At 41.1% G+C, this 11,240-nt stretch overlaps 1 protein-coding gene across 1 annotated transcript in view; it reads left to right on the top strand.

Moving 5' to 3' along the window:
• LOC115127306 (TPA-induced transmembrane protein) overlaps nt 1–11,240 on the top strand; it is a 259,290-nt gene that overhangs the window by 217,986 nt on the left and 30,064 nt on the right. The window contains 2 exon segments of the mRNA XM_065024163.1: nt 1,331–1,424; nt 2,715–2,875. Of these exon segments, the coding sequence (XP_064880235.1) occupies nt 1,331–1,424; nt 2,715–2,875 (255 nt within the window).

Here is an 11,240-nt window from a genome sequence, read left to right as displayed (position 1 = left end):
AACAGTGAGACAGTAGTTAGGTACCAGGTAACATTTAGGTAACAGTAACATGTAACATTTAGGTAACAGTTAGGTAACAGGTAACAGTGAGACAGTAGTAAGGTAACAGGTAACAGTTAGGTAACAGGTAACAGTTAGATATCAGGTAACAGTTAGGCAACAGTTAACTAATAGGCAACAGTTAGCTATCAGGAAACAGTCAGGTATTAGATAACAGTTAAGGTAACAGCTAGTAGTTAGGTAAAATGTGACAGTTAGATAACAGTTAGGTCAAATGTGACAGTTAGATAACAGGTAACAGTTAGGTAGCAGGTAACAGTTAGGTAACAGGTAACAGTTAGGTAACAGGTAACAGTTAGGTAACAGGTAACAGTTAGGTAACAGGTAACAGTTAGGTAACAGGTAACAGGTAAAAGTTAGGTAACAGTTAGGTAACAGGTAACAGTTAGGTAGAAGGTAACAGTTAGGTAACATGTAACATTTAGGTAACAGTTAGGTAACAGATAACATTTAGGTAAGAGGTAACAGTTAGGTAACAGATAACAGTTAGGTAACAGGTAACAGTTAGGTAACAGTTAGGTAACAGGTAACAATTAGGTAACAGTTAGGTAACAGGTAACATTTAGGTAGCAGGTAACAGTTAGGTAACAGATAACATTTAGGTAGAAGGTAACAGTTAGGTAACAGGTGACATTTAGGTAACAGGTAACAGTTAGGTAACAGGTAACAGTTAGGTAACAGGTAACAGTTAGGTAACAGGTAACAGTTAGGTAACAGTTAGGTAACAGGTAACAGTTAGGTAACAGGTAACAGTTAGGTAACAGTTAACATTTAGGTAACAGGTAACATTTAGGTAGAAGGTAACAGTTAGGTAACAGGTAATAGTTGGGTAACAGGTGAGTTAGGTATCAGGTAATAGTTAGGTAACAGGTGAGTTAGGTGTCAGGTAATAGTTGGGTAGCACCGTTACCAGATCTCACAACGCCTGCAGAAAGGTCTGGCTCTGTGACAGCAGTTTTGGTATTTGACTTCAGACTTTACATGCAAATTCATCATGGGGCTACGATAAACAAACCACTCATTCATTCAAATCAATTTTACAGTAGGCCTGTAAGTCCTGTACTCTCCATTGCAATCAGTTGAATTGAATTGCATTCCAATGGACAGAATTGTGTTGTTGACTGTTGTGTGTTGCTATCTGTTTGTCTGTAGATTGAGTCGTGTTGTTCTGTTTGTCGACTAAATTGTTCTGGATAAGAGGGTCTGCTAAATGACCAAAATGTAAAATGGTGTGCTGTGTGTAGTGTAAAGTGTATTGTGTTGTTTGTAGACCTGCATGGTGCACAGAAGACGGTGGATGATCCTCATCTTCCTCATCTTCCTCATCCTGCTGGTGATTGGAGTCTCCTTCGCTGTGTGTTTAGGTACGGCGTTTCTGTTTCCGCTTCTATTGTTAATGCTCTGGTTGTCCTTACCATAGTTCATCCGTGTCTTTACCACTATAGAATGGAATAGAGCAGAATGGAATAGAGTGGAATAGAGCAGAGTGGAATAGAGCAGAATGGAATAGAGTGGAATAGAGCAGAGTGGAATAGAGCAGAGAGGAATAGAGCAGAGAGGAATAGAGCAGAATGGAATAGAGTGGAATAGAGCAGAGTGGAATAGAGTGGAATAGAGCAGAATGGAATAGAGCGGAATAGAGCAGAGTAGAATAGAGCAGAGTGGAATAGAGCAGAATGGAATAGAGTGGAATAGAGCAGAGTAGAATAGAGCAGAGTAGAATAGAGCAGAGTGGAATAGAGCAGAGTGGAATAGAGTGGAATAGAGCAGAGTGGAATAGAGCAGAGTGGAATAGAGCAGAGTGGAATTGAGCAGAGTGGAATAGAGCAGAGTGGAATAGAGCAGAGTGGAATAGAGCGGAATGGAATAGAGTGGAATAGAGCAGAGTGGAATAGAGCAGAATGGAATAGAGTGGAATAGAGCAGAGTGGAATAGAGCAGAGTGGAATAGAATGCAATAGAGTGGAATATAGCAGAGTTGAATAGAATGGAATAGAGTGGAATAGAGCAGAATGGAATAGAGCAGAGTGGAATAGACAAAAATAGAATCGGAGACAATAAAATAGATTAGGTCACTGTATGGACATGTGCCTTAAACTTGCTTCATATATAATGCATGTGACTAAAAATAGCAGTTGTAGATTGTGTGTTATCTGTCTGGTTGAACAGTGATTCATGACACTGTCTGGCTCTTCTTCTCTCTGGTTGAACAGTGATTCATGACAGTGTCTGGCTCTTCTTCTCTCTGGTTGAACAGTGATTCATGACAGTGTCTGGCTCTTCTTCTCTCTGGTTGAACAGGGATCCATAACACTGTCTGGCTCTTCTTCTCTCTGGTTGAACAGTGATTCATACCACTGTCTGGCTCTTCTTCTCTCTGGTTGAACAGGGTCCATAACACTGTCTGGCTCTTCTTCTCTCTGGTTGAACAGTGATTCATAACACTGTCTGGCTCTTCTTCTCTCTGGTTGAACAGTGATTCATAACACTGTCTGGCTCTTCTTCTCTCTGGTTGAACAGGGTCCATAACACTGTCTGGCTCTTCTTCTCTCTGGTTGAACAGTGATTCATACCACTGTCTGGCTGGCTCTTCTTCTCTCTGGTTGAACAGTGATTCATGACACTGTCTGGCTCTTCTTCTCTCTGGTTGAACAGGAATCCATGATGACATAGACGAGAAGTACGATCCAGCGTTGTTTGAGCTGCCGCGATGTTTCAACGGAAGCTTCAGACTGACCAATCAGATATTCATACCAGATCTGCTATCCCCAGCGTCCAATCAGAGTAAGGCCCTGTCCAGCCAACTGCAAGAGAAGGTACCTCGCATTTATGACTTTCAGGAATGTTTCGAAATCTCACTGTAAATCTATTTATGACCTTCAACGCATCAGGAAAGCATGTTTGTTTAATAACAAGTGAGTTACTACAACATATCATCTGGCTGTGAATTTTTTATTTTACATTTTAATTTTTAACCTTTATTTAACTAGGCAAGTCAGTTAAAGAACAAATTCTTATTTTCAATGACGGTCTAGGAACAGTGGGTTAACTGGTCTAGGAACAGTGGGTTAACTGGTCAAGGAACAGTGGGTTAACTGGTCTAGGAACAGTGGGTTACCTGCCTTGTTCAGGGGCAGAACGACAGATTTGTACCTTGTCAGCTCGGGGTTTGAACTTGCAACCTTCCTAGTCCAACGCTCTAACCACTAGGCTACCCTGCCGCCTCTACACTCTAACCACTAGGCTGCCCTGCCGCCTCTACACTCTAACCACTAGGCTGCCCTGCCGCCTCTACACTCTAACCACTAGGCTACCCTGCCGCCTCTACACTCTTACCACTAGGCTCTAACCACTAGGCTACCCTGCCGCCTCTACACTCTAACCACTAGGCTACCCTGCCGCCTCTACACTCTAACCACTAGGCTGCCCTGCCGCCTCTACACTCTAACCACTAGGCTACCCTGCCGCCTCTACACTCTAACCACTAGGCTGCCCTGCCGCCTCTACACTCTAACCACTAGGCTACCCTGCCGCCTCTACACTCTTACCACTAGGCTCTAACCACTAGGCTACCCTGCCGCCTCTACACTCTAACCACTAGGCTACCCTGCCGCCTCTACACTCTAACCACTAGGCTACCCTACCACCTCTACACTCTAACCACTAGACATTTACATTTACATTTAAGTCATTTAGCAGACGCTCTTATCCAGAGCGACTTACAAATTGGTGCGTTCACCTTATGACATCCAACTACCCTGCCGCCTCTACACTCTAACCACTAGGCTACCAGCCACCTCTACACTCTAACCACTAGGCTGCCCTGCTGCCCCAATTAGAAGAGGATTAGGGCCTAATGAAGAGGGGGAAAAGGCTAACATGGTGGTACTTGGTTTATTATTTAATTTTTACAATTTTGAGAATAAAGTGTTAAAATGTTTTAAATCAAGTCACAGTTACAGCCTATTTCAACATATCTCCCTGGTTCCCTGTTGCACGCCACTGTTGAAATGCCTGAGTTAGATGACCTGGTGAAACTATACTTTAGAATTGGATTTAGTAGCAAGGAAATCCTTGCTCTCTTAGCACATAATAACCATATTACTAAAAGTAGGACCTGAAAGAGGGTTACGCCACAGATTCTTTTCAGAATGAGGAACCACACAGAGTCAGATGAGGTATGTGAAAGACACATTTCAGTTGAATACATTCAACTAGGTATCATCCCCGTTTGCTTCCGTTTTTAGACTAGTTTTTCCCATAGAATAGACACAATCACCCCCCGATCAAATGCAAGCACAGTTCACTTTCATAGCAGCCACACACAAAACAGCTCGTTGTATATATCATTCCTTCACGCATCTATCTACTTCGCTCTCTCCCTCCCTCTCTCCCTCCCTCTCACCTTTTCCCTTCACGCATCTATCTACTTCGCTCTCTCCCTCCTCTCACCTTTTCCCTTCACTTGTGGACTTCAGTGCACAACACATTTAGCTGTCTGTGACCAGGCAAAAAAAACAAAAAAACATTCTAAGCAAAACCTTCATATCATAACCGCTACACACAGCCTACATTGTTGTCACGTCATGGTCAACATCGCTACTAGAACTAACGCTTTAGTTAATGTGTGGAATTTCTTTCCTCCTTCATGTGTTTGAGCCAATCAGTTGTGTTCTGACAAAGTGTGGGTTATACAGAAGATATCCCTATTTGGTAAAATACCAAGTCCATATTACGGCAAGAATTGCTGAAATAAGCAAAGAGAAACGACAGTCCATCATTACTTTAAGACATGAAGGTCAGTCAATACGGAACATTTCAAGAACTTTGAAAGTTTCTTCAAGTGCAGTCGCAAAAACCATCAAGCGCTATGACGAAACTGGGTCTCATGAGGACCTCCACAGGAAAGGAAGACCCAGAGTTACCTCTGCTGCAGAGGATCATTTCGTTTGAGTTACCAGCATCAGACATTTCAACTCAAATAAATGCTTCACGGAGTTCAAGTAACCGACACATCTCAACATCAACAGTTCAGAGGAGACTGTGTGAATCAAGCCTTCATGGTCGAATTGCTGCAAAGAAACCACTACTGAAGGACACCAATAGGAGGTGCTTGGGCTAAGAAATACAAGTAGAGCGGTGGAAATTTGTCCTTCGGTTTGGAGTCCAAATTAGAGATTTTTGTTTCCAACCGTGTGGTTGAACAGATGATCTCTGCATGTGTGGTTCCCACCGTGAAGCATGGAGGGGGAGGTGTTATGGTGTGGGGGTGCTTTGCTGGTGACACTGTCTTTGATTTATTTAGAATTCAAGGCACACCTAACCAGCATGGCTACAACAGCATTCTGCAGCGATACGCCATCCCATCTGGTTTGGGCTTATATACTTCACACTTCTCCTGGAGTTGTATATTTCACGTCTCTGATATAATTGAGTTGAAAACTACGTACTATATCATTTAAATGGTCATTTTCTTCATAGCGTCTTCATTATTTTGAGGCTATATGTTTTAGTGGTCCTGTTTTTCAACAGGACAGTGACACACCACACCTCCAGGCTGTGTAAGGGCTATTTGACCAAGAAGGAGAGTGATGGGGTGCTGCATCAGGTGACCTCAACCCAATTGAGATGGTTTGGGATGAGTCGGACCGCAGAGTGAAGGAAAAGCAGCCAGCAAGTGGTCTACATATGTCGGAAGTCCTTCAAGACTGTTGGAAAAGCATTCCAGGTGAAGCTGGTTGAGAGAATGCTAAGAGTGTGCAAAGCTGTCATCAATGCAAAGGGTGGCTATTTTTGGTTAGTACACTTTTTTGGTTACTACACGATTCCATATGTGTTATTTCATAGTTTTGATGTCTTCATTATTATTCTACAACGTATAAAATAGCAAAAATAAAGAGAAACCCTTGAATGAGTAGGTGTTCTAAAACCTTTGACCGGTAGTGTATGCTACACCTCCAATGAAGTAGACTCATAGGTCTATGCTTATTATCTTGTGAATGTAGGTCACGGATTGAGGGGAGAGAGAGAACTAGAGAGAGAACGAGAACATGAACGAGAGAACTAGAGAGAGAGAACTAGAGAGAGAGAACTAGAGAGAGAGAACTAGAGAGAGATACCTAGAGAGACCTAGAGAGAGCTAGAGAGAGAACTAGAGAGAGAGAGAACTAGAGAGAGATAGAACTAAGGAGAGATAGAACTAGGGAGAGATAGAACTAGGGAGAGATAGAACTAGGGATAGATAGAACTAGGGAGAGATAGAACTAGGGAGAGATAGAACTAGGGATAGGACATGAATGAGCGAGAGAGAGAACTAGAGAGAGAACTAGAGAGATAACTTGAGAGAGAGAACTAGAGAGAGAGAGAGAACTAGAGAGAGAGAGAACTAGAGAGAGAGAGAACTAGAGAGAGAGAGAGAGAACTAGAGAGAGAGAGAGAAAACTAGAGAGAGAGAACTAGAGAGAGAACAAAAAAGAGAGAGACAGAACAAAGAGGGACTGCAGTGGCGTTACTGAGTGTGTATTATCATCCACCTACTAGCCACCCCAGGGGCCACACTATGGGGCCAAAATAAGGGAACAGTACCAGTCCCTAGTATCAGTGTCAACACTGTCCCCTGGGGAGACTAATTATCTTGTGAATGTAGGTCACGGATTGGCGTGGAGAAGGATTGCGAGGGCTGCCCCTGGTCATGGACCTTGCATAGACACGGAGTGGGGGGGACGGGGGGGACGGACGGACGACTTAATGGAACTTAAAATGACTAACAGCAAACAGGTCCAGCCTGTTTAGACTAGTCTATTATCCGGTCTAGACTCTATAACGTGAACCAGTGGTAGTCTCAGTTAGAGACAAATAGCCTAGAATGGAGACAGGGGTTTGGCTCAAGCCCTGTCTAAGATAGGTTCTAATAATGGAACTTAAAATGACTAACAGCAAACAGGTCTAGCCACTAGACTCTATAACGTGAACCAGTGGTAGTCTCAGTTAGAGACAAATAGCCTAGAATGGAGACAGGGGTTTGGCTCAAGCCCTGTCTAAGATAGGTTCTAATAATGGAACTTAAAATGACTAACAGCAAACAGGTCTAGCCACTAGACTCTATAACGTGAACCAGTGGTAGTCTCAGTTAGAGACAAATAGCCTAGAATGGAGACAGGGGTTTGGCTCAAGCCCTGTCTAAGATAGGTTCTAATAATGGAACTTAAAATGACTAACAGCAAACAGGTCTAGCCACTAGACTCTATAACGTGAACCAGTGGTAGTCTCAGTTAGAGACAAATAGCCTAGAATGGAGACAGGGGTTTGGCTCAAGCCCTGTCTAAGATAGGTTCTAATAATGGAACTTAAAATGACTAACAGCAAACAGGTCTAGCCACTAGACTCTATAACGTGAACCAGTGGTAGTCTCAGTTAGAGACAAATAGCCTAGAATGGAGACAATGCCCCTGTTTTGGGATAACCGATGTATCCGTCGTTCCTCCCATCCTTTGACCGATAGATCGATAGTGAAAGGAGATATGATGCTAGGCTAACAACCAATACATGTTATATATAGCCGATAGTGAAAGGAGATATGATGCTAGGCTAACAACCAATACATGTTATATATAGCCGATAGTGAAAGGAGATATGATGCTAGGCTAACAACCAATACATGTTATATATAGCCGATAGTGAAAGGAGATATGATGCTAGGCTAACAACCAATACATGTTATATATAGCCGATAGTGAAAGGAGATATGATGCTAGGCTAACAACCAATACATGTTATATATAGCCGATAGTGAAAGGAGATATGATGCTAGGCTAACAACCAATACATGTTATATATAGCCGATAGTGAAAGGAGATATGATGCTAGGCTAACAACCAATACATGTTATATATAGCCGATAGTGAAAGGAGATATGATGCTAGGCTAACAACCAATACATGCTATATATAGCCGATAGTGAAAGGAGATATGATGCTAGGCTAACAACCAATACATGTTATATATAGCCGATAGTGAAAGGAGATATGATGCTAGGCTAACAACCAATACATGTTATATATAGCCGATAGTGAAAGGAGATATGATGCTAGGCTAACAACCAATACATGTTATATATAGCCGATAGTGAAAGGAGATATGATGCTAGGCTAACAACCAATACATGTTATATATAGCCGATAGTGAAAGGAGATATGATGCTAGGCTAACAACCAATACATGTTATATATAGCCGATAGTGAAAGGAGATATGATGCTAGGCTAACAACCAATACATGTTATATATAGCCGATAGTGAAAGGAGATATGATGCTAGGCTAACAACCAATACATGTTATATATAGCCGATAGTGAAAGGAGATATGATGCTAGGCTAACAACCAATACATGTTATATATAGCCGATAGTGAAAGGAGATATGATGCTAGGCTAACAACCAATACATGTTATATATAGCCGATAGTGAAAGGAGATATGATGCTAGGCTAACAACTAATACATGTTATATATAGCCGATAGTGAAAGGAGATATGATGCTAGGCTAACAACCAATACATGTTATATATAGCCTGCCTATATAGTCAATCATCATTTATCTAATATTCATATATTTAGAGGACTAATTATTCAAACGGGTTAGCTGGTATTGGAAATGCAGGAGTGGTCCTTGAGTTGCCGCTCCACCCGCGGAAACTTGTGTAAAACTCCAGCTTCACTGTTCAGTCCTCCCGCGGCCGTTGGACAGGACTATAATTGATTCAGTGCTAGACTAACTGTATATTTAAAAGTGATAATGCCCGAGAAGCCGATAGATGGACGCGACCCAGTCGTTTGTTTTAAATGTTCCATTGCCATACTGGCTGGCAACATTCTTATCCCTTGTTCGCTAGCTAGCCAACTACGGCTAATTTACAGTCACGTCGAACAGAATAACAAAGTAGCAGTATTAGCATTTGTTTAAGATGTTTTCTAGTGACATTTATTTGGATACATCCACTGCAAACTAGCTGATTTGTGTTTCGTTTGGACCTTTTTCCAGTTTATCCATAAAAATGATGCTGATTCATGATTTTGACTGGCTGAGTAACACTGCCTGCCTGTCTCGTCCCGACAACCAACACGTTCATTACTATGGGACAGCTGGAGATCGAATTTGAATATTGAAACAATGTTGTAAATGTCAGAGAGACAGACAGCAAGGTTTAAACAAATCTCTGCTGTTGAAAACTAAATGTAAGTCTAAAAGAAATGTGAGATAATGTCTAGATGCTTTTTATAGTGGAGATCAAGTTTATAAATTGCCTGGCTGGGCTGACGAAACAGTGGATTACAGCAGTCAAATGGAACAGAGTACATAACATCATAGATTTAGCCGGTGGTAACTTGTGGAATAGACACCAGCTGGAATGCGGTTTTAACCAATCAGCTTTCAGAATTAGACCCACCCTTTGTATATCACACACTACATTTGAGGAACAATGGGAAAGTAATTCTGCTTTGAAAGTTGATAAACCTGTAACCCCACTTTGGAGAAAAAGGCCTTTGAATGTTTTGGTAAAGTACACCTACTGGAGAGCTCTTCTTTGTCTACACGCATTCAGCATCGTTCACACCCTCTTAAGCCTGAGCCCCGCCCATCTCTTTCTCCTCACATGCGAGGCATGTGCTAAACAGAGTGAGTATGCTGGGTACTAAAATCAGAGATTTCAAGATTAAAGGATGGTTTATACTATATCTGTAGACAGTTGTCACAGAATATTCTGTCATTAGACATCAAACTCGTCATTGTCTTTATGAAAAGTATAAACATAAAAACCGATAGGCTGCATGACATCAGCAGCCTGGTGGTCCAAAGTAGCATAACTGGTGTATAAATAAACCCATCAGTTTTAAAATGAATTCAGTAAATGTTATTTATTTATTCATGATTATTAATTATTCATTTACGGTCAATCTAGCAAACCAGGCAACTAAAAGCAACTTTAAAAAAAAATTATGGATCATTTCTAGCTTGTTAGCTAGCTAATGTTAAGTTAGCTGGCTAGCTAATGTTAAGTTAGCTGGCTAGCTAATGTTAAGTTAGCTGGCTAGCTAATGTTAAGTTAGCTGGCTAGCTAATGTTAAGTTAGCTAGCTAATGTTAAGTTAGCTGGCTAGCTAATGTTAAGTTAGCTAGCTAATGTTAAGTTAGCTAGCTAATGTTAAGTTAGCTGGCTAGCTAATGTTAAGTTAGCTAGCTAATGTTAAGTTAGCTGGCTAGCTAATGTTAAGTTAGCTGGCTAGCTAATGTTAAGTTAGCTGGCTAGCTAATGTTAAGTTAGCTGGCTAGCTAATGTTAAGTTAGCTAGCTAATGTTAGTTAGCTGTTAGCTGGCTAGCTAATGTTAAGTTAGCTAGCTAATGTTAAGCTTAGCTAGCTAATGGCTAGCTAATGTTAAGTTAGCTGGCTAATGTTAAGTTAGCTAGCTAATGTTAAGTTAGCTGGCTAGCTAATGTTAAGTTAGCTAGCTAATGTTAAGTTAGCTGGCTAGCTAATGTTAAGTTAGCTAGCTAATGTTAAGTTAGCTGGCTAGTTAGCTGGCTAGCTAATGTTAAGTTAGCTGGCTAATGTTAAGTTAGCTAGCTAATGTTAAGTTAGCTGGCTAGCTAATGTTAAGTTAGCTGGCTAATGTTAATTAAGTTAGCTGGCTAGCTAATGTTGTTGTTAAGTTAGTTAGCTAGCTAGTTAGCTGGCTAGCTAATGTTAAGTTAGCTGGCTAATGTTAAGTTAGCTAGCTAATGTTAAGTTAGCTGGCTAGCTAATGTTAAGTTAGCTGGCTAATGTTAAGTTAGCTGGCTAGCTAATGTTAAGTTAGCTGGCTAGCTAATGTTAAGTTAGCTAGCTAATGTTAATGTTAGCTGGCTAATGTTAAGTTAGCTGGCTGGCTAGCTAATGTTGTTAGCTAGCTAATGTTAAGTTAGCTGGCTAGTTAGCTGGCTAGCTAATGTTAAGTTAGCTGGCTAGCTAATGTTAAGTTAGCTAGCTAATGTTAAGTTAGCTGGCTAATGTTAAGTTAGCTGGCTAATGTTAAGTTAGCTAGCTAATGTTAAGTTAGCTGGCTAGCCAGTTCAAATAATGACCATATCATATAGCTGACAATGTCTTCACTTAAGCTAATTTGTTTTTGTTATTATATATACATATA

Source organism: Oncorhynchus nerka, linkage group LG11, assembly GCF_034236695.1.
Source record: "Oncorhynchus nerka isolate Pitt River linkage group LG11, Oner_Uvic_2.0, whole genome shotgun sequence".
NCBI classification, from domain to species: Eukaryota; Metazoa; Chordata; class Actinopteri; order Salmoniformes; family Salmonidae; genus Oncorhynchus; species Oncorhynchus nerka.
Note: the sequence above shows the minus strand (reverse complement) of the source record. Positions and strands in the feature narration are given on the sequence as shown.